The 27,384-nt window shown below is 42.6% G+C and overlaps 1 protein-coding gene across 1 annotated transcript in view; it reads right to left on the bottom strand.

Annotated features, from left to right (window-relative positions):
- KCNQ3 (potassium channel, voltage gated KQT-like subfamily Q, member 3) overlaps positions 1 to 27,384 on the bottom strand; it is a 59,109-nt gene that overhangs the window by 4,793 nt on the left and 26,932 nt on the right. Inside the window, exons 10-13 of the mRNA XM_011977108.1 lie at positions 7,599 to 7,801; positions 6,521 to 6,623; positions 4,296 to 4,427; positions 918 to 1,016 (exon numbers count right to left, since the gene is read on the bottom strand). Coding sequence (XP_011832498.1) covers positions 918 to 1,016; positions 4,296 to 4,427; positions 6,521 to 6,623; positions 7,599 to 7,801 — 537 coding nt within the window. The remainder of the gene's footprint in view (positions 1 to 917; positions 1,017 to 4,295; positions 4,428 to 6,520; positions 6,624 to 7,598; positions 7,802 to 27,384) is intronic.

The raw sequence follows: 27,384 nt of genomic DNA, 5'->3' as shown, positions 1-27,384 counted from the left end.
TTTTTGAGACAGAGTCTCACTGTGTCACCAGTCTGGAGTGCAGCGGTGTGATCTCAGCTCACTGCAACCTCCGACTCCCTGGTTCAAGCAATTCTCCTCCCTCAGCTTCCTGAGTAGCTGAGATTACAGGCACGTGCCACCACACCCAGCTAATTTTTGTAGTTTTAGTAGAGACGGGTTTCACTATGTAGGCCAGGCTGGTCTCGATCTCCTGGCCTCGAGATTCACCTGCCTTGGCCTCCCAAAGTTCTGGGATTACAGGTGTAAGCCACCACGCCCGGCCTCTTGGTTCTTTCATAAGTGGAAGGTTCATAATATTTCTTAAGCCTAACTCCCTCACTCATTGTGTTACCTGCCTTGAAGATGTTTGGGAATAAAGAGAAATAAATTTAGGCAGTGGATTTTCTAAAGAAAATCTTATTCAAAATTTTAAAGCTTTGGAAGGAGGAGAGCTGCTCTGTTAAGGGACAAGGCTCTCTGTGTTACAATGTTGTCAGGGGGCTGATATCTGAGTGACTTCTCTGGCTTTGTCCTGGGAGGGGTATCGATCAACTCAAAGATAATTATGTAGGATGGAGAATGCTGTGGGTTCTGCTAATGCGAAGTTTTCTTCCTGTTTCAATAAAGTTCATAAGTCTCCTCTTGTTTTATAACAGGGAAACTGGTGGGGCTATTTTCATTTTCAAAAGTCGTAGGAAGAAATATCACCCACATGGTCTGGGAAGAGGAGTGAGAAGATTTTTGTACAGAAACCTTTCAAATGGCCACCAACTGAAACAAGCTTCAAACTCTTTCTTCATTTTACTTAGGAGAGTGACAACTGCACCTACAGAAAGGACCCCAGCTGAGGTTTGGGGGTGGGGATGCTCTACAAACTTTGCACCCCCGGCCCATCAATCCATGTCCACTGGCCCCACCTGGGAGACTGCTGGGATGGGAAGGTGAACGCTGACCCTTTCTGAGACTTCTTGTGTTTTGGCGTGGAGGGAGGTCCAGGAGTGAAAATCATATCTATTCTGAAAGAAACAAACAGAGCGGGGATTAAATTACACAGAGCTTTGTTTTGACAGTAAACCAAATCATTCTATTCTCTCTGGAATGAGATATGGGTTTGGAATACATAAGAGAAGAGGAGAGGAGAGGAAGAGAGAGTGCATACTAGCCACAGAGAGAAAGAAAGAGTCAGAGAGAACCTATAACTTCGGTATATTCTTCTTCCGGTTTTTGATCTGGTGATACTGAAAGGATCTTTCTATCCCAGGGGAGAGGGAGGCAGACAAACCGCTGAGAGAGGTGAGGGCTGCATCTTGTTATATTTTTTTTTTATAAGAAATGTCATAGGTGGGCTGCAAACCTGTCTTGTCTTCCAGTTCTTTTATCCCTTCCAAAAACATCTAGTTAGGGAGTTTTACAGACAAAGCCTAGGCTACATATTCAGCTGCACACATCACTGCTGCTCTGTGGGCATCTCTGGCCAGTAGAAAGATAGATCCAACACCAGCTTCCACTTCTGCTTCTATTTCTGCATGAGGCACCAGCTCCTTTTTAAAAACCTTCTATTTTAGGTTTGGGGGTACAGGTAAAGGTTTGTTACATAGGTAAACATGTGTCATGGGGATTGTCTTTTCTGCTCCTCTCCCTCCTACCACCCTACCCCCTCAAGAAGACCCCAGAATCTGTTGTTTCCTTCTTTGTGTTCATAAGTTCTTATCATTTAGCTACCACCTATCAGTGAGAACATGCAGTATATGGTTTTCTGTTCCTGCATTAGTTTGCTAAGGATAATAGTCTCCAGCTCCAACCATGTTCCTGCAAAAGATAGGATTTTGTTCTTTTTTAATGGCTGCATAGTATTCTGAGAGTCATCGGTTCCTTCTCTATGCCTGGACCAATAGGAAAGAAATGTTGCCTATCACGCTGTCGGCTGGGACAAGGGCTGGAGGGAAAGCAGGCTTGAAGGCTTCTCACAGGTCCAGGACCATTAAGACCGTGAACCCTGAAATAGCCATGGCTCCTTCTGTCTCCTCCCTGGAAACCCAGCTGCTTCTCCACTGATGGCACTTCCTTTCTCTCTTGCCCCGTAAGGTCAGCACGACTGGAGATATGCAATCAGAGATCCAGATGTTCACCCTCCAGCCACAAACACTAGAAACACATTTGCTTAATAAGTAGCAAAAACTATGACACTGTCACAGTCCACTCTATGCTTATTTAAATTGACTGGTAGTTTTGGAGTGTGGCATGCCTTAGACATCACGCTTCATCCTTGTCTCTCAGAGAGCCATAGTTGCATAAATAACAGCATGTTAGGCTCAGAATTTGTTCACACATCTATTCATTCAGCAGGTAGTGAGCACTGACTCTGTGCCTGCCACTATGCTAGGAAGCCCAGCTTGGCCAGCACGGTGAAACCCCCTATCTACTAAAAATAAAAAATCAGGGGGTGTGGTGCCATGTGCCTCTAGTCCCAGCTACTCAGGAAGCTGAGTCAGGAGAATCTCTTGAACCCGGGAGACAGAGGTTGGAGTGAGCTGAGATCCGGCCACTGCACTCCAGCCTGGGTGACAGAGTGAGGCTCCATCTCAAAAAAAAAAAAAAAAAAAAAAAAAGGCCATGGAGAAGCACACCCCCAACGTGACAGCATCATTAACTTCCAACCCAGTCGGTGTGACGTTCCTGTTCTCTAGCAGGACACTCCAGTGGGACAACATCACTCGGACAGGGAAGCTGAGGCCCAGAGAGGATATGTGTCCATTGGAAATATCACACAGTCAGAGAGTGAACTGCAATAGGAGTTTGGTTTCCTGACTGTTATTCCATGACTCTTGACATCACAACTGCCCGTTTTTAAAAAATGTGCAGTTTTACAACTTATTAAAGATTTGATACATTTTAAAAGTAAAAAAAAAAAGTCACATATGGAGTCATCATCTCAGTACAGCTACTGCAATCTCTCAGGGGAAGTCCTACTCCTTTTCTCCAGGCCGCAATATGGGAAAGTGTGTGCATGTCCTGTGTATTTCTGAATAAGCATATGTGTGCATGTGTTTAGAATCATACCTATATATTAGTAAACATCATCACAAGGTCTAGGCAGAGTCTATTTATTCTGTGACATATTATATATGATATATAAACATACATATGCAGCTATAAATATATACATATGCATATGTATGTGTACGCACATGTCTGCATGTATTACTGGTAATTATATCATGCATATATATCCACAAATCAAATAATTAAAAAATCTCATTATATACTTTTTCTAAATATTATTTTATGGTTGCATAACTTTTTTTTTTTTTTGAGATGCAGTCTCACTCTGTCGCCCAGGCTGGAGTGCAGTGGCGCAATCTTGGCTCACTGCAACCTCCGCCTCCCAGGTTCAAGCGATTCTTCTGCCTCAGCCTCCCGAGTAGCTGAGATTACAGGCACGCTCCACCACGCCTGGATTCTTTTTGTATTTTTAGTAGAGAGGGGGTTTCCCCATGTTGGTCAGAATGGTCTGGAACTCTTGACTTCAACGGATTCACCTGCCTCGGCCTCCCAAAGTGCTGGGATTATAGGCATGAGCCACTGCACCCAACCAATGGCTGCATAACATTTTAATGAGAGCAGGTACCATTCTTTCCTTACCCATTGTTTTATAATTAAGGAAATATGGTGCGTTAGAATAGAGACTTTCTAATCAGTTGGAGCTAGTTTGATTCCCAGCTCTGCTCCCTGCTAGCTGGATAGGTCCTCTGTCCTATCAGCTTCAGTTTCCACATTGGAAAAATGGCAGTCTAATGCAATGCCTTGTGTTTTCATAAGGGAGTATAAACATGCAGGTGAAATACTGAGGAGTTCCATAAAAATGATGGCAATTATTAGTTGGGCATTGATGCTGTTTCCTTAGTTTTCACTATTATAAGTAATACCCGATGAACATTTTTTAACATGGTAAAGAATTATATTTAGAATTAGGCAGCCGAATTTGGTTTAAATGATCCCGTTTTGTTGGCAACACCGAAAACATCACAGTCAGAAGCCATTAAAACGTGTGTCTTCTCCTCTCTGACAGGCCTGATCAGGGTGCTGACCTTGGCCATGGGAATGTCATACAGCTTTTTCACAGTCTGTCCAATCTGGTGCTTTTTTGGCCTGGACATCCACAAGGCTTCGTGGATATTTTTCTCCTTAAAATCTCTCCCTGCATTTTGAATTATTTCTGAATACCTCTCACCTTAAACTCTAAGGGTCATATGGCTTTGAGGGGAGCGCAGTCCCTCCAGATGTGACTGTCTCACCTTGTCTGAAGGTACTTTATCCTGGAAAGCATGTCGAGATGCCCGGCAGAATACTGCTCAATCACATCCTTCACGTCGTAAGGCCTCAAAGTCTCCTTGAATTTTTTTTTATAGAGACGGAATTGTAGAATTCTGCAAGGCAAAGTAGAGGCATTTGTGCGTCATGGGTGGAGAGTGCAGGGAGCTATACCACAAGGCTAGCAAAATCCAAGGCAGGGGGAGAAAAGAACCAAAGAGAAAACAGCTTGCTGGAAGAACTTCCAATGTTTGGTTCTGATTCTACCCCTTGGAACACACAGAGTTAGTACATCTCCATCAGGATTATTCCCTTCAATCATTTGAAGAATAAGCAAATCATGGTATTAATAAGAGCTAACATTTATTGAGCATTCATTGTATGCCAGACCATGAGCTTAATGCTTTATGAACAATCCTGATAACAGATCCATTTATAGCAGATGTGATTGTGATTCAGAGCTTCAGCATCGTCCCAGGGCCATACAGCTGATGAGGGCTGAGCTGGTCCTCAAACCCAGATGGGGTGCTGACGAGGCTGGTGCTCTGAATCACTGTCACACTGCTTTCTATTTGAGCACAGCTGATGTATCTCATCCTCAAGAGCCTCTTGAATTATTTTGCTTGGGAGCTCCTAGAAAAGAAAAGCTGGTTTCTGTTCCCTGAGTTTTTTCAGGTTCCTTATAAAGTGGGGCGCCCAGAACTGGTAGATGAAATCAAAGCCTCACGTCCATCCTTTATTGGTTCCTCCCTGGAAAGCAATCAAGTCACCCCTGATGGGTAGTGTTCCTTGGGAGCCACATCGTGAAGTCAACTCCTGCTGATCACAGAGTTTATTCAAATCCCTAATCACAGGTCAGTGTCAGGAGGTCACAGCCGTTCCCAGGCCCTTCTATCCGGTGCTTGCGCAAGTCATTTTAACGGTGCATTCAAAGTTCATTTTGTTTGCCATAGCTCATGGCTTTAGCCTCTAAACATTATTTTTGGTATATTGATTATGGTACTACCTAATTTGCTTGCCATCCTTCCCATCTTTGTGCCATTTTATAAGCCTTCTCTTTACATCATTCCATACAGGTGAGAATCTATAAACTAAGGCTCACAGGTCAACTCTGGCTCACTGCCTGATTTTGATAGTAAGGTTTGACTGGAACTCAGCCACACCCACTCCTTTATGCACTGTCTATGGCTGCTTTTGTGCTACAATGACAGAGCTGAACACTCGTAGCAGAGACCTATGGACCATGAAGCCTAAAACATTTACTATCTGACCCTTTCCAGAAAAGTCTGATGACCTCTGAATGAAGGCATCAGTGAAAATGCTAAAAGAAGAGCAGAAGAGGGCACAGACCAGACTATGCAGTGTCCCAGCAGAGATCGCCCTCCAGGTCAACACAGGTTCATTAACTGGCTTTCTCTGAATAAAGGCTTTCAGCCAGTGAGGAATCCAGACAGCTGTGTTTTCATACAACCACATTTCTGTCATATCCTTCATAAAGGTGTCAGGAAAATCCACGTCCAAGGCTTTGCTGAGGTCTACACATTGTAACACGACTGTGCTTCCCTAGCTATTGGAATGAGAATCTGGCTGAAAAGACCATGATGAGTTGGAGAATTCACCTTAGTTTCTAGAATTCACTGCTACCTTTATGAGGTGCTTACATGCTGATAAAGTTTAAGTAGTAGCATGCGTTTTTCATTTTCTTGCAGAATTTTAAAGCAAAACAGAAATAGCCAGAATGGATCATGGTCTCTGCTGATACAGACAAAAAAACTATAATTTATTATCTTGTTAAAAATGCGAACTAATTAAAAAGAACTATATGGATGAAGTTAAGCAGAAGAAAAAACATTTTGAGCAAGAAGCCTCTACAGGAAGAAAACCCTCCACCCTGACGCCCTTTAAAATACATGGTGGTTACAGCCAGAGCAGAACAGAGGAGGTGGAAATACTGTCGGGAGGGCTGTGGGGCGTGTGTATAACAAGGCAGGCACCCAAGAGTCACCCAACATGATTCGCTCATGTCCGGATCATTTTTCCTGGTGCAGCATACAGTACTTACTTACTTCTGGGACCTGAGTCAGGGTTAGTGGAGGGGCTTATTTTCCCCCTTCCCAAAGTGCAAGAGAATTTTATAAGCCCCATCCTGTAGGAGTTGAGCTGGAGCTGGGGAGGCACACAGGCATCGGTGGGGCCGAGGGGGCATTACCTGACGGCTCGGATGGCGGCCTTCAGGGTAGGGATCATGTCTTCAATGGGGAAGTCATTCCCATAGCCCCTGTCTTCTGCTGTGGGGTCGCCTGTCCCGGCATCTGGGAGGAAGACACGCATATCAACGGCAGGCCACAGCCCTGGAAAAGGCTTGGGGACCCCATTGTTTGGTCAAAGCCTTCCACGCCTCTGGATGTGTCGATCCCCAGAGTCTTTGTTTCCACGTTGTGAGACCCCACGGTACTCTCAAGCTGTGATGCTGCTCAGCCTTTCTTGGCACCCTCATTCTATTATCCAGAAGTCCAAGTCAAAAGTGTGTGCAGCTCATGACTGGTGGTGGAGGACAAGGCTAGCAGGGAGGAGAAGTGAGCTCTGCAGTGCCAGAGTGGCCCCCAGAGCCAGAAGCCAGCGAGGGACACAGAAGCCGGCAAAGGACACACACTGTGCAGGCCTTGGAGCCAGACAGGCCTCAGCTGGGGCTTTTGCTCTGTCGGTTTCTATCCTGGTGACCTTGGGGAGGTCACTTTCTGAGCCACACACACCTCAGAGGTCTTGGAGAGAACTGAATGATGCAATGAGGACTGAGGGTCTGGGTGGGCTCAGACACTGAGGACACAGGCTTTTCTGCCTGTCCTCCCTTTGCATAAGTAAAAGAGGCACATGAGGCCATGGCTCCTACAGCCTCCAGAGGGCGCTTTTCTGCCACCTCTTCCCATGCCCTGGTCTCTAGATTGCTTGGCACATGGCACCACCCCATCCTTCAAGTTGACTTCCATAACAATTCAATCACGGGGCAGGATGGGTGGTGGACACCCTTAGAAACTAAGGAGACAGGTTTCCAGGCTCCTAACTTGGGAGCCTCCAGCCCTAGACTCCTGGGAATACAACACAATGCCTCCGCCCAAGGGACAGGAGGAGTAAGGGAAGCAAGAAGATGGCTTGGCGAGGGAAGGGAGAGAGTTACCTTGTGGACTCGAAGGTTCTTAAGTGGGGAGAGGGAGAGGTGAGGAAGGAAGTGGGCTTGGGGGAGGGAGAAGTGGAGGAGACAGGGAGGGACATAAAAAGGCATTCATTACCTTCAGAACTCTGCCAGAAAGCGTAGGCTTTCATACGGAAGGCCGTGCGGAAACGCTCTTTATTGTTTAAGCCAACAGGCTTTGGTTCTTTAGAAGGACTTTCTTCTATGGCATCTACATTCAGAGGGGTAAATAGCTTTCCTTTAGTATTGCTACCACGAGGATTAGAAAGGCGAACCCGATCCAAGAGACCCAGCTTTTGGCTACAAAATAAGCAAAAGTGAACAATTTTCCTCCTTCAGTGCAGGCTCTTACAATTTCCCATCCCTCCATAAAGACTCATACATGCTCCTCCAAGGAGGAATGGGGACCGTGCATTTCACAGTGCTGAATCTGACTCAGCAGCTTGGAATCGGACAGGGCGTGGTTCAGATCCTAGCTCCACAGCTTCCTAGCCTTATATCCTGGGCGAGTTTTGTTTTAACTTCTCTGAATGTCAATTTTCTCATATGCTTAAATGCTGCTTACATGAGATGCAGGCTATAAATTGCCAACTTATCCTAGTATGCTGCAGAGATTCGTCTTTCCCCATGCCCATTTCCTGTATCAATAACTTCCTGCCTCTCCTGTGTATCATCCCATGGTGCCCGGATAGTGATTTACACAGACAAATCCTTATCAAAGTGTTCCTCCTTGAAAAGAACCTGACAACACAAATGACATAAAGCAGCACTCTTAATTTGGTGTCCACAAACAGACCCTTATGGATAGAATTTGGCAGTCCATGAGTTTGGATGGGGAAAAATACATTTTTAATTTATAACTTCTAACTAAAATTTAGCATCTCTTTCCATTATGAATGTGGGCAACAAACTCTAGTAATATCCTAAATGCCTGTGACTGTCCACAACAAAAATCACAGATAATTTTATATCCTGTTATTTCAAAGTATTGTTTATGCTCATGATGGCTTCAAGATTATGGTGGTATTCAATCTGCCACCAGGTTCATCACAAAAATGCACATATATGACTACATCTCAAAATTTTAAAGATTTTGGTAATGCTGTATCCATATAATCAGCTTCTTTTGTAAGTGTATATTGTATTTTGTTTATAGATTCAAAATTATTCTGAGAAGGGGTCCATGGCCTTCACGATACTGCTAGAAGAGTTCCTGGTACAAAGAAAATGGTTAATAATGCCAATATAAAATTGCCCTGGTGCAAAAAGCCAGCTGCACCTTGACTTAAGCCCAAGTCCACCCTTCCCATCGGGCTGACCTGGGGTAGATCTATGACCTTTTTGAGCCTCAGTTAACTCATCTGTAAAGTAGGGATAAGTATTCTCTGCTTTATCTGGTTGCTATGAGATGATGTTTGTCCAAGATTTGGCATAGAGTGTGACACACGCGGGTGCTCTATACATGTTAATTTCTTCCATTTCTCGGCTTTTGCCCCCTTACCCTAGTGAGCACAAAGGATAAAGCCTTTCTTGTGGTACTTTCCAGAGAGCGCCACATTGCATGTTTTCGCCCAGTGGTATACTCAATGCAACAGCTTCTGCTCCCTTACCCCACACAGAGCTTGGCACACAGGAGGCACTCACTCGTGTACTTGTGAAATAAATGAGAGAGTGAATGAATATGGGTGATCCAATCAGTTCTGCATGGGTTTGTGATAATTTTGTGTTTTCTAAAGAGCATGTCTGGTTAGGATAGTCATATGCCCCTGCCAGAAGCTGCTGCTCCCTTTGAAGCTGGGTACAGTGTGGAGGTCATGGTGCTGTGGCTGCTGGAAGAGGAGTGAACACTCCTCCTGCCACACAGTCACCCTGTGCTTTCTGAACACCAGGTCCTCGTCTGTCACGGGGGCCTAACAACAGCTGCTTCATAGAGGGTTAGGGAGTATTACACGTGATAATTTATGTAACATTTCTTGCCTACAGTCCGGCATACAGAAGGCATTAAGAAATCTCTGAAAAAACAAACCAGTGAATGAATGAATGAGTATATGAATGAGCAGTGAGCAGTTGTTATTCCTGACTTCCTCTGGATCTGTTCTCTCTCACCCAGCACTGTTCCAGAAGTTTGATTGAGGAACTCCATTAATAACCAGCCCAGGATAAATTTAGAAAAACGCCAATGCTCAGCCAGCTCCATCTTCCTTGAACTGAAGTCAACATTTTTTGGAATTGCTTTCCTGGCTGCTACTAGATAAATGACTAATAGGACAGAGAATATATCAGAACTCGTGGGCTAAAAATAGTGAATGAAGCAGGAACTGAGCTGAACACACATTGAAGTCTTTCTGGCACTGCACTGTGTGGAGACAGTACATTTCCATGCCTGCCTGCTCCACTGAACTATGTAGTGCTAGCTAGGCAAAGACTCTGCCTGGCTATCTTTGAACACGGTACATTTCCCTGCTCAGAACATCCGAATATTCAGTACAGCAACTAAGATCATGGGCAAAACCAGCCTGGTGGAAGCATCCTGACAAACTGTGTCCCTAGGACACATCACTTATGCTTTCTGGTCTCCAACTTCCTCATGGGCAAAATGATGACCATAAGCCCATGCTTTTCATAGATGTTTAAGGGTTAAACGAGGTAATGCATGTTGAGTGCTCAGCCAACTGAGATTTAGGAAGCACTCAATAGATGCTAGTTGTCATTATTAACTCAGTAAGTAATCCTTTTCCCACAGAGGCAGTAGAAGGCTGACGATGTGTGTGAAAAGGATGGATACAATTCCCTGGGCCATAAATAAAGGTTTTGTTGTTGCTGCTGTTGTTGTTGTTTAAATGAACTGCAATGAGTTTGAGAGATTTATATATTATTTTACAGTACTTCTTAATGCTAGTCTAAAAAGTTCAACATTGTCATTGCACTCTACCTCTGTAGGAGACAAGTATATGGGGAGCTTAATTCCAGATAAACTAAGCAAGACAAAATTAATAGCAGCCACTTTTTCCTGAATTGAAGTTTCAGTATAATTGTTGAATATAAGGAAGATAATCAGAGGATTTTCTTGGTTCTCCCTGTGCTGGGATTTAGGATTTGCTTGTTAGGCATTTAAATGCTTCACTGCAACCTCAAACAGTCTGGATTGCTTTGGCCACGTTCACTTAAAACCCCATTGGTCACAGATGACAGTTCAGACGGTGTTAGGAATCCAGATGCATGGAACAAAGTCAGAAGTCTCGGCTCAGAATCACTCACAGCCATTGCATCTAAGAGGCTTATGGAATTCTTCCTCCAGCAAAGTGGATGATCAGCTTACTTCTTAATTGTGTTGCCTGAAATCCAAGACCCCAAAGGATAATCAAATGCAAGGCAAAGTTCACTGCTGAAACTCAAAACCCATCTCTGTTCTACACTGTATGGATTTCCAGTGCATAATTAAGGTGTTGTTCTAGGAGGGCACTGAAGATCTTGCAAGAAAAGCCTTCCTGAGCTGACATCAGATTTTCTTCAAAAGCTAGGGCTCTTGACATGTTAAGTGCAGGCAAACAACTTCCAAATACAAATTGTACAAACTGCAAATAGATGGACTGGGCATGGCAAAGTAAAATCAAGGTTGTTCTACCCTGGACAATGCGGCTCTTGTCCTGGGCTCCTCCTTCAGGTATCAGCACAGGGAACTTCAGCCATGTTCAACTCCGTGTAGTTTCTTCACATTCTGTGTTTTGCATGTGCTGTGAACTCGACCTGGGAAAACCTTCATCCCCTTTTTTCATCTAAATGACTCTTATTTTTATCTAAAACATGGTCCAAGCCTCAGCCCCACATCTGGACTTTCAGTGCAGTGGCTACTGGGATCCATTAGACATCCATTCTCTGTGCCCCTAGTCCACTTCAGGCTTTTCTCATCCATGGCACTCGGCCACTGCAGGGAAATATTTGACTTAATAGGGACTCCCCTACTACATCAGTGGTTCTCAACTGGGGGTGATTTTGATCCCCCTGCCAGGGCACATTTGGCCATGCCTGGAGACACTTGGTGATATAATAATGAGAAGTACTATTGCCATCTAGTGGTGAGAAGCCAGAGATGCTGTTAAACATCCTGCAATGCACAGGAAATTCCCAAAAAAGAATTATCTGTAGCAAATATCAATAGTGCTGAGGTTGAAAAACTGAAAGGTAAGCTTTTGGACCAGAAACTACCATGTTCAACTTGTATATACAGGATCTAGCACAGTGTCTGGCATGTTGCCAGCACTAAAAGTATTATTACAATGTTGAATGAATGAAGGAAGTAATAAAACATTCAATCTTCTGATTAACAAAATGCATCTAACCTCAGCTGAGAGAGGGACTGCTGTATAGTGGAAAGAGAGTGGACTTTAGAGTAAGAGAACTGAGTTCAAATCTCTGCTTGTGGTTTATATTTCACTTAGGAAAGTCATTAACTCAGATTCAATTTCATCTATAAAACGAAGCTAATATTTATTCATTCAACAAAAATGTGTTCCACACTTTGTAAATCCCAGGTTCAAGGTAACTTGTTGAACATACGTTGGTGATTAAAACCAATGTGGTTTTCAGTCTCTAGTGAGCTTATGATAAAGTCAAGAAGTCATATAATAAGTAAACAGACACATTCATTGCTAGAAATCTGACAAGGAGACCAAGAGAATGCAGTAATGAAGAGAAACGGGAGGTTGACAGGTAGGGTGGCTCGGGAAGGCATCTTGAGTGGATAGGAAGATGAATTAGGAAACCAATTTCAGGATTATTAATCAAGGATTAAGATGATGATGGTCCAGACACAGAAGCTGAGATCTGAAGGGTCAGAAGCTGGATTTCAAAGAAAGGAGGCAAGAACTCTCTAAGCAGAAGAACTGCATGTGGGTGCAAGGGGCATGAGGACTGGACTGTGGCACCAAAGGGAGGGCATGTGGCCAAAATATTCTAAGTGAGAGGCAGAGTGGCACCAGATGAGATCAGAGTTCAGATAAGTCAGAGACTTAAGAAACGAAATAAAATTTAAACAGAAATAGAAAATAGGAGTTTCCTTTGTGTTGTAAATGTACCTGGGGCCCACAAAGATGTTTGAGGATAAAGTATACGAAGTTTGCATTTTAAAAAACACATACCTGTTCATTGCAGCATTATTCACAACAGTCAAAAGGTGGAAGCAACCCAAATGTTGTCCATCAGTGGATAAGGAGATAAAAAAATTAATGGACATACAACGGGATGCCATTTGGTATTAAATGGAAAGAAATCCTGATACATGTTGCAACATGAATAAACTTTGAGGACATTATGCTAAGTGAAATAAGCCCTTCATGAAAAGACAAATACTATATGATTCCACTTATATGGGATATCAAGTGTGGTCAAGCTCATACAAACATAAAGTAGAATGGTGGTTTCCAGGGCCTGGGGGCAGGGAATAGGGGAGCATTGTTTAATAGGAATGAAGTTTTAGTTCTGCAAAGTAAAATGTTCTGGAGATTGGTTTCATAACAATGTAAATATACCAAATACTATAGACCTGTACTTTTTTTTTTTTTTTTAAACAAGGGCTCACTCTGTCATCCAGACTGGAATGCAGTGGTGCCATCTTGCTGACTACAACCTCTGCCTCCTGGGTTCAAGTGATTCTCCTGCCTCAGCCTCCTGAGTTGCTGGGATTATAGGTGCCCGCCACCACACCCAGCTAATTTTTGTATTTTTAGTAGAAACAGGGTTTTGTCATGTTGGCCAGACTGAGTGCCCAGCACAGAACAGCCAATCCCACTTATAGAAGTCAAGGCCTTCTCTCCTTCATTCTTTCATCCTCTCATCTTTTCATGTGGAAAGGATGAGGACTAACAAAAGATCTGCAGTCCCCTTTAAGAGTACTTTTAGAATGCTTCCTAGCACCATGGTGTGCCCTGAGAGAGACAGAGAAAGCAGACAGGTAATAAACACCTGTCACCTACCACATGCCAAACTTTTGAGGCTTTGGTGTCCTATTTTTCTCTCCAAGAAAAGATTATAAATGAAAGTTTCTGTCTGTACTTATTTCTTAAGATATTTTATTCGTTAAAATAAAATGGGAAATGCTAATTGGAGATGAGATGATAATGAACATGAAGTGGCCAAAAGGGGCCTGGAACTTGACGGACCTTCCTTAAATGGCATAAACGTTGAAGAAGATGCTGGTAATTTCCCTTTCTTTCTTTCTTCCTCTTTCTTTCTTCTTTCTCCCTTCCCTTCCCTTTCCTTCCCTTCCCTTCCCTTCCCTCACCTCCCCTCACCTCCTCTCACCTCCCCTCCCCTTCCCTTCCCCTCCCCTCCATTCTCTTCTCCTCCTTCTCCTTCTCCTTCCTCCTTCTTCCTCCTTCTTCCTCCTTCTTCCTCTCTCTCTCTCTCTCTTCTCTCTCTCTCTCCTTTCTTTCTTTCTTTCTACAGAGTCTTGCTCTGTCACCCAGACTGGAGTGCGGTGGCACAATCTTGGCCCACTGCAACCTCTGCCTCCCAGGTTCAAGCGATTCTACTGCCTCAGCCTCCTGAGTAGCTGGGATTACAGGCATACACCACTACCCCCGGTTACTTTTTCATATTTTAGTACAGACGGGGTTTCACCGTGTTGCCAAGGCTGGCAATTTCTTTACAGCTTTCACACTGTTCATGGTAGAGCTGGGAGAACCAAATAACTCCTATCCTTTGTGTGATGGTTAATTTTATGTGTCAACTTTACTGAACCAAGGGATCCTCAGATAGCTGATAAAACATTATTTCTGTATGTATCTGTGAGGGTGGAAGAGATGAGCAGTTGAATCAGTAGACTGAGAAAAGATCAGCCTTCACCAATGTGGATGGACATCATCGAATCCTTTGAGGGCCCAAATAGATCAAAAGGAGGGAAAGGGTGAATTCACTCTCTTTGTTTGAGCTGAGACATTCATATTTTCTTGCCCTTGGAGATTGGAGGTCCTGGTTCTCAGGTCTTTGAACTCCAAGACTTATACCATTGGAGCTCATGGTTCTCAGACCTTTAGACTTGGACCGAATTACACTGCTGGCTTTCCTGGTTCTCCAGCTTGCAGACAGCAGATTGTGAGATTTCTCAACCTCTATAATTAAGTGAGCCAATTCCCATAATAAATCTTCTGTTATACACCTCGATATATTCCACTGGTTCTGTTTACTGGAGAATTCTGACCATACACTTTATTTCTCTACAGAGGAATTTATTATTTTGTGGCTAGAAATAAAGATTCGCTGTTCATTTAGGTTTTCTGTGCATTTTTCTTGGGACACAGGTGTGCTTCTTAGCTGATCTAATCAATTGACATTTCTAGAGATTTCTCATATAGAATTGATAGATGCAGGAGGCAGATAAGGGGGAAGGTCCCAGGGAATCTTCATCTGGCCTGTGCACTGGGAGGACGGGGTGGGGCCACAAGAAGTTCCTGCTGCTTGCAGTGGGGAGGAGCCTGACCTCTCCTGTTCCTGAGGGGTGACTTGGGATTCTATCTGTGAGATGGGGGCCTGTTAACAGGAACCCTTCTCACTTTGCTGTGTGGTTTTTCCTTTTGCCCAATAAGTTCCATAACCCCTCACCCTTCAAAGTGTCTGCATGCCTAATCTTTCCTGGTCATGTGACAATAACCCAGTTTCTTCCTACAACATTTTTTTGGTACCCAGAACATGGAATCTGAGGAAGGGAGGGTGAAATGGGGACCCAAAACCTTTAACTTTTGCTTCTGAGCCTTTTGGTCCTATGGCCTTCATCTTCTTTGTTTCGGGACAGTAATGACACCTATTTTTCCTTTTACAATACAGTACTGGAGGTGGTCCACACTTACCCCAAGGGCCACAGACACACGCGCACAGGACAGTTGGACCAGGCAGCTGCCTACCCCTACTTCCCTACCAGCCGGAGTGCATGGCTGTGGTGTGTGCCTCATGTGTGTGCAGTGACCAATGACCATGCAGGGTAAGGATGAGCCATAGCTGCTGCCTGGGCCCCAAGCAACTGGCTGGCATTCCCCACCACGTGTCCACAGAGTCCCCACCTACCCCAGCTAGAGACTCCAGCTCTCTCCCACAATAGTTAAGCTTATCTCCCTGGTGCAGAAACCATTTGCCATAAGAATAAGAGGTTCTTCCCCCAGTCATCCTTTTCTCTTCTCCACCCTGTCAGCAGTTAACACAACCCTGCATTTAACCTCCTTTTCTCTACCCTGTCAGCAGATGACTTTAAAACAAGGGTTTGTTTTTTGTTTTTTGTTTTTTTTTTTCCTTTTGGAAGACATTTTGTTGGGCTGGAAATGATTGGGATCACTGTATTTTTGGTAGAGTTTTAATTGTGAGAAAGGATTTGTGAGGTTAGTCTTAAGCTGTAGCCAGTCTGGTGTGCTTTGCACATCTTTCTGTATGGCTGGTAGCAAACTTTGCTGCAGGCCTCCATCTTGATTTACATCCTTAAGGGCGTGGCCTGTAACCTTGTGGCAAGGCTTTGTTCAGCCTTTGGGCCGCCTGGATTCAATCCTGGCCTAGGGAATGAGTCCTTTCTGGTATGATACGTGAACGTTTGCTGTTTGTTGATTCCCTTACCCTCTATGAACCACCTTGGATTTTCCTTTCTCTGAGCCTTTAGTAAAGTTTGAAAGTCAGAAATATTGGTTGTTTGGCATGGCTAAAGTCGGCTAATAAGGGAGTTAAAAGGATTTTCTTAAGGAGTGCTCACCTTAATTAAAAGTGGATTATCCAAGTTATAGTTACATTTACAAGGACTTTGTTTTCCTTTTCTTTGACCTTGTTTTGCTGCAAAAAGGGTTTTTTTTTCGGTTGACTAAAATATTTTTCTCCATTTTGCCTTGCCACTTTTAATGCACACATGAGAGGGGAGAGACCTCTGTTTTCCTCATAGAACCCCAGTAATTAAAAGTACCTGGAGGCCAATAATCCAAATAGGAGATTGGCAAACAAAAGATCTTATGGGGACTGGGTTTTCTTCTGCCTGTCTGTATAGTTATATATGTGTTGTGTGTGTGAGATGTCTATAAAAAGAGCTTTAATTAATTGGCCTAAAGGAAGATAAGTGCTTGGATCAAATATTTTTTAAAGGGAAGATAAAAACTGTGGTACCTTTCATTTCATGTGACTTTAATCTTTGAAAAATAAAAACAGCCCTAATAATTATTGGTAAAAAGCAGATGTCATCAAAATATAACTAGGTGGACTAAATTATGCAGGTCAGATACTAGGTTGGCTAAATATTTTAAGGTTATCGGCTGCATTTTTGGCATTTGAGAATTTTTTAATTTACTGGCTTCACAACTGGTAAGGGCTGGGGACATATGGAACTAACCACACCCTTAATTATGCTGGGAGGCATCAAACCTTGGCTGCACCTAGCACATAATCAAAACAACTTACTAGGTTTTACATTAAAAATTGTTAAAAGTTACCATTATGACATGTAGTTGAGACTACTGGAAATAGATTTATGTGCAAGGTGTGTAAGAACAGTAAAATGTGTTTTTAAGAAAAGGTTATAAAAAGGTATAAAAATATACATTCTCACTTAAGGTTAAAGAATTGTTTTAAATTAGATATGACAAAGCTAAAAGTTTAAACACATGGTGGAGGGATTGTAAAAATTAATCTTGCAAAAATTCCGTGTGTGAATATTTTGATTAAATACAAAAGGGTATTATATGGTTTTTCTGTAAATTGAGCATTAAAATAAAAGCACAACGAGGTATTCTTAAGGCACTAATCTTCTCTTTAGCAAAATTTGTAAAGGGTTATAAAAGGTTTTTGCTTTTTTAAAATTTCTGAGTCATCATTTTGGCAAAATAAATAATTTATGGTAGTATGTAATTCTATTTCATAATGTAAACTGTTTTAAGCCTCTAACATATTTAACAGGTTTGCCCAAATCAAACTTCAGTTTCAAAACTGTGTTTCCTGATATCTGGATTTTCGGATGCTTCAGAGGGCCTCTGGAGTATCCAGAAAAGAGAAGTAAACAGGATTATTTGACATGTTTATGTACATGGGATTGCTACAATGGTATTCAATCTTCTTTAGGCTATATTTTGGCAAATAATACCAATATATGTTCCAAAATTGTATGGGATTTCTAAAATCTTAATGTCTAAGTACATGCTATCATAATTAAGATTATGTTAAGTTACTGGATACCATGAGATAACCAAACTTCTTTGTCAATTGTGTTTCTAACTCTAACTACCCTGGACATTTTGACAATTGTTGCCTTGTTTTAACCTCTTTCAAAAGACGGTTTATAATAAGCTACAGAACTTTGACAGTTGCTCTCAAATACAGGTTTCTGATAACTTTGGAGATTGTGCCATTGGTATAAAGAAAAAATGTACAGGACTCATGAAGAGCTAAAAATGTTCACGAATATCAAGCAAAACAAGAGCTAACTGAATGAACTCACAGAAAACCAAAGCAATCTTTTTTACTTTTGCTTGGAATATTGCTGGTTCTTGTTTTCTTTTTCAGAGTCAAGGAAACTTATTTTGAACTATTTACAGCCTTTACCTATTGAGTAAGGTATACTCTGTGAACAAAATTTGGAGCATGTTTCTTTCTGTCTGTCTGCTTGTCCTAGAATTTGGAAACTAGTTGTGACTATTCTTTACTCATGGCAATACAGTTGTTTGCATCAGTGCAATAAGAATCCATTTTCTTTTGCAACGGGACACAATTGTAGAAACTGGTTGTTTTACCAAGGCTTTGACTGGAAAAGCATTCTTCCTTTTAAGGAGTCAAGCTTGACTTGCAGAGCCAATAAAAACCCCTTGGAAAAAATTGGCCTTATACCCTTGTCTACACAGTCCCTGTACAGGGTTCCTGACCTGTGGTCAGTAAAAAATGTCACTTTCTAACAGGCCCAGGATCTCCAAGTTTATCTTGGGACCTTAAGAGGAGAGGATCACCCAACTCACAGGCATTTGAGGATACAAACCCATGACTGGGCTCTGCTTTAAAAGGTCTTATCTGAGATTCGTTGTGGGACAGAGTTCCATCAAAGCCAGTCTAAAAGGCCTATGTAGAGATAATTATTCTTGCTGCACTTTATGCAAATAATCAGGCCAAGTATAAGACTAAAATCTATTTTGCAAACAACGTCATCCTATCATGATTTTTTTTTTTAACAAAAATGAGTATTGGAGAGAGAGGAATTATGTTTCAAAACCTATCATAAGTTTGTCATTAAATTCTAAACTCATTCGTTGTTTTTTAAGTTTTTGCCTACATTTTAGACTAACCCTGATTGTTGCTGTGAACTAACCAGAAATCTCTGGGTGCAGCTCAGAAGAAACAAGAGGGATGGGTAATGTGAAAATCTGGATCAATATTCTAGTTCTGAGCCATTATCTTGCAAATCCTGCCAGACGATGGGAATAAATAGAGTGCCCCTAACCCAGAGGTTTTCTTTTTGGGAAAGTAAGACCAAGAGAGATAACCAAAGCCAAGCACCATGCATCCAAAGATATCCTTTTCTCTCCCTGGGTGTGTCATAAGACATCCTTTTCTCTCCCTTGTTAGAGAAGGACTTAATTCCACAGCTTCACTTTAGTATTCAGCTCATGATAAGGAGTCCATGCAGTCCTCCCAAGACATATTTTTGTTCCAAACTCAATTCCAAGCTTTGGGTCAAAGCCCTAGGAAAGAAAACTGGATCTGAGGGATCCAGAGGGAGATAATAACAGCAGTTAAAAGACACAGCACAGTTGAGCGTGACTGATTCCTGCTGAGTAAGCCAAGCTTCCCATTTCATGGATAAAAACATCCTCTTATATCACACTAGTATTCATGGCATAAATGATGTCTAGGTAATTCAAGGCTATTGACAGCAGGGGAGAGAGGGCATATGTGGGTAAGAGTGGATACTCCTACCCTGCAGACCCCCCCATTAACATGGGTGAAAGCCTCTTTAACACCCATGGGTGGCACCCTGCCATAGTCACCAGGACTCAGGGATAGAAGGAGGAAGGAGAGAAAGAGGAATGCCTCATTTTCCCTCCCTCATGTACCCTAGGTATTTGCTAGGAAGAGAAAGGAGCCAGGGACACCTGTTCCCCTCTTTGTAGTTGAGTAGCCATTCATCTCTGTACCCCTTTCAAATGCATCCTGAACCTCTGGGATGCCTTTGAAAAAAAATGCCTTTTTTTTCCTTCCTTTTTCCTCCTCTGTGCTCTCTTCAATGATAGGTCATTGTGTCTCTATATTATGGGAGACTCCCTTTAGATGGAGCCTCCAAACTGGGAAAAGTTAATTTCCCAAACCTTAAACTGGTTGGCTTAGGACTGGGCTCAGGGAAAGGGCCTGACGTGCCATCAAAAAGGTAAAAGTTTGTTTGTTTTTTTTATCCAATCGGGCTTTTTGCCCCCTTCTCCCCATGCAAACTGGTAAAAGTCCTTGGGATTTTTGAGCTGTCCTTACCACACCCTCTTATTTCATATTTCTACATGTTTTCTAATAACTCAGTTTGTCCCTTCTTCAGGCCATCAAACTCCAGTCATGCAACTGGAGCCTTGGGCAATGGCCCCTTCTGGTGGGAACCCTTGGATAGGCCTCTGAGGGTGATTTGACGGCCGTTTTCCCAAAACAGCACCCCTGTCAACAGGAAGCAGTTAAGATCTGTCTTCATCCTTATCCTCATCCTTATTCTAATGGCAGTTAGATGTACTTCTTTACAGTAGGGAATGATAGATGCAGGAGGTGATAAGGTCCCTGGAGAATCCCCAACCAGCCTGTGCACTGGGATGATGGGGTGGGGCTGCAGGAAGTTTGTGCAGCTTGCAGGGAGGAGGAGCCTAGCCTCTCCTGTTCCTGGGTGGTGACTTGGGATTCCAACTGAGAGATGGAAACCTGTGAACAGGAACCCCGCTCACTTTGCTGTGTTGCTTTTTTTTTTTTCCTTTTCACCCAATACATTTTGTAACCTCTCACTCTTCAAAGTGCCTGCATGCCTAATCTTTCCTGGTCATGTGACAAGAACTCGTTTTTTTTTCTACAACAGAATCAGGTGACTGGAGAGAAGATCACAGGCCTAGGCCCCCAAAGCTTGAAGGATGAAAGAATAAAAGATGGAAGGAATAAAATTAGGACCTTAATTCTTTCTTCAGCTCAGTGTAAATCTACTTAGCCCTTGAGAGGCCAGAAGAAAAGTCTTCAGTGGATTCTTCCTTGTTCTCTTGTTTCTGGTAGAGGTAGAGTTTCCTTCTTTTGTGCCTGTTTCTCCTGCCCCTGTGTCTCTAACATCTCCCTACCAGCACTCCCGACACTACATTGTTCTTTTCGGCTGACACATCTGCTCCCCCCATCAGATTGTGAGGGCCTTTCCCATTAGAATAGGAGTTACAATTCCCCGAGAATCTTCAGGGCTGACAAACAGCAGAGCTCTTAATGCTCAGTGTTTAGGTTAGGGAAGGCAGAGGATAGAATGAAGGAAGGATGGATGGAAGCAAGGAGAAAAGTGTTGCAAAGTCAGGATTCAAATCTAGGTTGATCTGACTCCTAAACTAGCTCTACAGCATATGGAAATAACCCCAGGCCAAGAAAACCTGGAAATATGGGTGCAAATCAGGATAACAATGATAATAAAAGCAAATCTTTAAATAATACTTACCATGGGCCAGGATCTATTCTAAGCACACAATCCTTACCACAGCCCTAGGAGATAGGTACCCTTATTATAACCATCATATAGATGAAGAAACTGAAGCACGGTGAGGTTTGTAATGTGCCCAGAATCACATAGTCAACATTATTAAAAGTAATCTGTAACTTGCAGTGTCTAACGTGGCAAAACAGCATGGTTCCAATTTTACTACTATGGCTGGAAACTCATAGAACAAAGGACCGGAAGTAGCTTGGAAATCACCTAGCTCAATCTCTGACTTCTAGAGATAAGGGACCTTGGGCCCAGGTGGCAGGTGATTCCCAAAAGGCTGGCTATCCTGGGGAAGGGGAAGGACAGATAAGGCAAGGGGGAAGCAGGATTGTGATTAGACTGACCACTCGATTGGAAGGAACAGCATCATGATTTTGAAATAACTCTGATGTGTTAATTGGGTTATCTCAGTTAAACAGGAATGCGAAATTAGTTCTGCTGAACTCAAGGGCCTGTTTGGTTCCTTCTAACTCAGTGAGTCTGCGGATCTATGAGGATGATTCCAGGACATTTGCAACTGGTACTCCAATGATACTGATGTGAATGTGGAGAGCGACATATTATTTTCTTCTGGTCTCGTAAGAAATGTTTTCTCAATTTACCTAAATCTCTTGTCTGAATAACACACCGGTTGATCAGCACTGATCTTTAGTGAGCATTTACTACAGGCTGAGCTGTCTTCAAGGTATGATAGGTGTGATTGAGCCAGCCCATGTGGTCAGCATTATTATGATCTCCACTTCACAGATAAGAACATGGAGACACAGAGAGGTTGCATAAGTTGCCAAGAGCACACAGCTAATTACAAGGGAAGCCAGGTTTTGAAGTCTAGTAGTCTAACTCTGGACTGTGTCCTCAGTCCCTACGGCTATGACTACCTCCTAATTCTACTGCCTGGTTATTTTTAGTCCCTAGTTAAAAAGAAGAAATGACCATAGATCTGGAGGGATCCAGGCAAACACAGGTTCAAATCCCAGCCCCTGTGTGAACTGTTTCACCTTGCTAATCCCTAGTATCTCCATTGGTGTAGGGGGATAATAAAATCCAAATCTCTCATAAATATCTATCTCAAAGTCACGTATCCTGGATCCGCTGAGACAGGTTCTCACCATGTGCAACCTACCACACTTGTTTTTGGCAAACATAGAGGGTTAAAGTGTGCTGCCCTGCACAAACATGCTGTATTGCTAACCCAATACTTGGGAATGTGACCTTATTTGGAAATAGGGTCTTTGCTGATGTAATCAAGTAAAGATGAGGGCATGCTAAATTAGGGTGGGTCTTTAATCCAATGACTGTTGCCTTTATAAGACAAATGAGAGGGAGATTTGGGGCACAGACACACTCAGAGGGAAGAAAGCCATGTAAAGTGGGAGGCAGAGATTGGAGGAATGGCTCTAAAAGCCCAAGGATCACCATGAAGTACCTGAAACTAGGAAGAAGCAAGAAAGGACCCTGGTCTAGAGCCTTTGGAGGGAGCATGGGCAGGCCTCTAGCTTCCAGAACTGTGAAAGAACACATTTCTGTTGTTCTAAGTTAACCCATTTTGTGGCAATTTGTTATGGCTGCTGTAGAAATCTAATAGCAGATGACGGCTTGGTGAATGTACTAAGTGCAAAGTTCTGCTTTTAGACTGATGAAGCCAAGTCAGGGAGCTGAGGCATATTCTTGGGTGCTAAGGGATACCATGCTCATAGGTAGAGAGAAGGCCACATGAACCATATGGAGGACCATATTTTCCCTGTTTTTGAAGTCATAAAAATGGAATGTGTATACTCTCAAAAGAATTGGGAAGAAGCTGATAGCTCTCCTAGCTTCTCTCCATGGAAGGAGGTGAAGTATCCAACTGGGTTATGGTGTGTGCAATAGCCATTCGCCCATGTTCTTTGATTGGGAGAGTTCTGTATTAAATGTCAGTGTTCAGATATGGTCTTTCTCTCTCTAGCTCTCAGTGCCCAGTGGCTGCCTGGGAGAGTGTCTGCTCTGTCCCTGTGCTGTTTCCAAGGACACACTTGGTGAGAAGTGTTGCCCCTAGAGCCAATCTTGCTTTATCCAGAAAATGTAACCTGTGTTTTATTTTATTTTATTTTTATTTTTATTTTTATTTTTATTTGTTTCACTTTAGTTCTGGGATACATGTGCAGAACATGCAGGTTTGTTCCATAGGTATACATGTGCCATGGTGGTTTGCTGCACCTATCAACCCACCATGCATTAGGTATTTGTCCTAATGCTCTTCTGCCCCGTCCTATGTTTTAAGCCCCACATGCATTAGGTATTTGTCCTAATGCTCTTCTGCCCCTGTCCTATGTTTTAAGCCCCACATGCATTAGGTATTTGTCCTAATGCTCTTCTGCCCCTTGCCCCCCATCCACCAACAGGCCCCAGTGTGTGACGTTCCCCTCCCTGTGTCCATGTGTTTTCATTGTTTACCTCCCACTTATGAGTGAGAACATGTGGTCTTTGATAACCTATGTTTTAATACTTTGACTTCTAGGTATATTTCTTAATTGATTCACAATTCAGAGGGGAAGGGGTATTATGCATGGCCCCCCACACCCCACTATCCCAAGAGGAAAATTGAGACTAAGCCTTCAGCACCAATCTGGGATCCCTCTGAGGTTAAATAAAATTGGTCCAAATCTCACCTCTGCATTTCAGTTACTCTGCATTCTGGGATAATGTTGCAGGGTCTGGATAGCAGGAGAAAATACTAATAGCTATGGCATTGTGTTCAAGCCTTTTGTTTTGCTCTGGTTAACAATTTCCTCATCAGTAAAATTAGGGGATTGGATTGATTGAGCTCTAAATTCATGTTTACCTTCAGTAGTCATTGATTCTGGAGCATGGAAGGTGTTTGATTGCCAACATTGTTCATGACTCTGTGAGATAAATTTCATGTGGCTGATGTCACAGGGAGAAGGCAAAGTGTCAATTATAGCATCTAACTAAATGCTCTTTCACACCACAGATGACCCTGGCTCTGTACCTTTTCTTGCCTCTATAGCCTCCTCCTGTGGCAGGGACCTCAGCTATGTGGGCTAATGAAGGGTAGAAGAGAACAAAACGAGCCAAAGGGACACCTTCTGTGACTGACTAGATAACTGTTCCCAATAACTGGAAGGAGGAGCACAGTGGTAAGAACCATGAACTACAGAGCTAGACCAACTGGATCCAAGTCTTGCTCTTGCTACTTTCTAGCTTTGTGACCTTCTGCAAGTCACTTATCTATCTGACCTCAGTTTCTCAACTATAAAATGGGGATTAAAAATAGTACCTATCTCTTAGGGTGGTTATGAAGATGAGATGTGCTTACAACTATGCCAGGGAAGCAGTCAGCATTCTTTGTAAGTTACTGTTGGATTATTTGATCCAAAGAATGATTCTCTACTAAATTTGACCACTCTGTAATGGGAAAGACATAATCATCACATAGAGAGAAAGATGGTACCTGGGACAGATTGTTTTCCCTCTGCAAATATGAATACAGAGGAGAAGATTCCTGAAGGCTGCTGTTCAGACTGAATTGGTAGAAAATACAGAGTGAACCACTGGGCTCAGGCAAGCAACTGCTGTCAACACAGTTATCTATTTTGAGAATCTAAAAAATGCTAGTTTCTATCAAAAAGATGTCTATAATTATCAGCACTGTTGCATGTCTACTGAATAGTTATTACTGCTGTTCAAAATGATGGACCTAACACAAAATGCCAGTCTTAATATGGTTAACTGTTCATGTTTTTTAATGCAATATTATTATTAGGAACTTGAAAACTTACAGGTAGAATTTATGCCTGTAATGAACAATTATCGTGTTTTGTCTGCTTGATGTTTCATCGCTCATTCTTTGAGAAAAAAGGGCCCTATTCTTTTCAAGAACTGAGTATCCCACTTCAGACATGTGACCCTAATGGGGGCTGCTAAGCATAGTATCTTATACCAGCACCCACCCACTCTAACAGGTGGAAATCTGGTCCAGAGCTTAGGCAGTAGCAGCTTTTACTCTTCAAGGGGTAGAGGTTGTCCAGGGTGTGAATATATGACCCAGACTGGGTCAATCTGAGTGCTTCTCTGGGATTTTAATAACTGGTATTGGGTGAAGGGTAGATGGACAGAGGACAGAGGAAATATATGTGATTTTAGAACTGTTAGTATCCACTGCTTCACCGACATGGAGAAAGTCGGCTGAGAGAGTAAAATTGTCACAAAAAGAGAAACAGAGATAAGAGATGAAGAAAGAAAATCCTGGGGTCCCATTCCTTGTTTCTTAGGGGTTCCCACCCTCTCTGATGGCTGGCTATGTGAACCAGTACACCTCCCTCAGTTTAAGTTGGGTGAAACACTATGACACTTATAGAATAATGAGTCCATCCATCCATCCATCCATTCATCCATCCATCCATCTATCCATTCATCCATTCACTATCTCACAAAGTTAATATCTACTAAAAGCCAACCATGTGTCAGGCTCTGTTCCAGGCAATGTGTCAGGTGTAGGAGATAATACAGTGAATAAAACAGACAGAGCTTAGCCCCTGGGAGGCAACTGACTTAATATATATATAACAGGCAATCATCGTAGGATCATGGGGATAGAGGCAGGGGCATGGGCAGAGGGTCAGGAAAAATCTCTCTTGGGAGGTGACATTAGGTAGGCTCCCAAAAGAAGTGAAGGAGAGGGCTATATAAGATGTGAGATAAGACCTTCTGGCCGAGGGAAGACAAGAGTTGAGATCATGCTTCCATTGTATTAGCCGAGCTCATTCTGCACACATGGATAACAAGGGCATAACAGCCACCTGTGCTGCAGGCAGAGTCCAGCTGATGCGGAGGAAGGCTCATGGACTCCCCGTGCATCTGCAAGGCCCATCTTCTATGTTTGACTTAGATGTAAGTTACATAAATGCTTGAGATCAGTTTCCTCATAAGTAAAATAGAGGTACAATTCATCCTTGACTTAGGTCATCTTTTATAGTCACTCAGCAAATACTTGTGGGGTACATCTTACATTTCAGGCAGAGTATTAGCCTTGTGGAGCTCATGGTCTAGAGAGGAAGAGATGATTTAACAGGTGTATGTGTAAATATGTATCATATTTATATCATATATAAAGTAAGAACTTTATTATATTTGCATAGATATATAACTTTTAAATCAGTTTATTTGTATAGATATATAATAACTTCTAAATCAGATATATAATAACTTTTAAATCAAGCCCATAGTTGGTTATAAAGCTGTCACTTATGAGGGCTGTCTTGACTCTTTTGATTTATAAGGATTTGAGGAATAAAAGCTCAGTTGAATTCTTACAATGAGTGGGAGGTTGGCTTTGATAATTTTATGCTTCCTTCTCAGGATCTCTGATTCTAAGGTTAATCAAAAGGAAGAGAGCCAACTTCTACTGTGGGCTTACTAGGGGCCCAATGTTATAAAGTATATATGCTTTATTAGGGAAGTTCTGAGTCCTACCTCAGGGCATCATGAGTTGGGCATTTAAACTAGGTGAGAAGGGATGGGAGGGTGTCAGCTGCCTTCACTTTCATGAGAATCAAATAAGATGACATATGTAAAATGTTTTGCATAAAATTATCAAAGCCAACCTCCCAGTCATTGTAAGAATTCAGCTGGGCTTATGTTCTACAAACCAGTCCAAGTAAATCAAAACATTCAAGGCAGCCCTTATAAAGTCATAGCTTTACAACTAAATATGGACTTGAGCTCTTTCCAATAACCTAACTGGAAAGTCATTTTTCTTATCCCCAGTATAGCACCAGCATGTTAAATTACAGAGAATATAATCCTTTCATCAGGCTGACAAATAAACAAGGGTATGGGCTACCTATGCTAGAAGGAGGCAATAAGGTGAATTCCAAATCTGACTCTATTTAGAAATATGAATAAAGGGGCTGGGCACGGTGGCTCATGCCTGTAATCCCAGCACTATGGAAGGCCAAGATGCGCGGATCACCTGAGGTCAGGAGTTCAAGACTAGCTTGACCAACATGGTGAAACCCGGTCTCTACTAAAAAAAAAAAATACAAAAATTAGCCAGGTGTCGTGGTGCTCACCTGTAATCCCAGCTACTTGGGAGGCTGAGACAGGAGAATCACTTGAACCCAAGAGGCAGAGGTTTCAGTGAGCTGAGATTGTGCCACTGCACTCCAGCCTGGGCAACAGAGCG

This window comes from Mandrillus leucophaeus, unplaced genomic scaffold (assembly GCF_000951045.1).
Source record: "Mandrillus leucophaeus isolate KB7577 unplaced genomic scaffold, Mleu.le_1.0 Scaffold173, whole genome shotgun sequence".
NCBI classification, from domain to species: domain Eukaryota; kingdom Metazoa; phylum Chordata; class Mammalia; order Primates; family Cercopithecidae; genus Mandrillus; species Mandrillus leucophaeus.
Note: the sequence above shows the minus strand (reverse complement) of the source record. Positions and strands in the feature narration are given on the sequence as shown.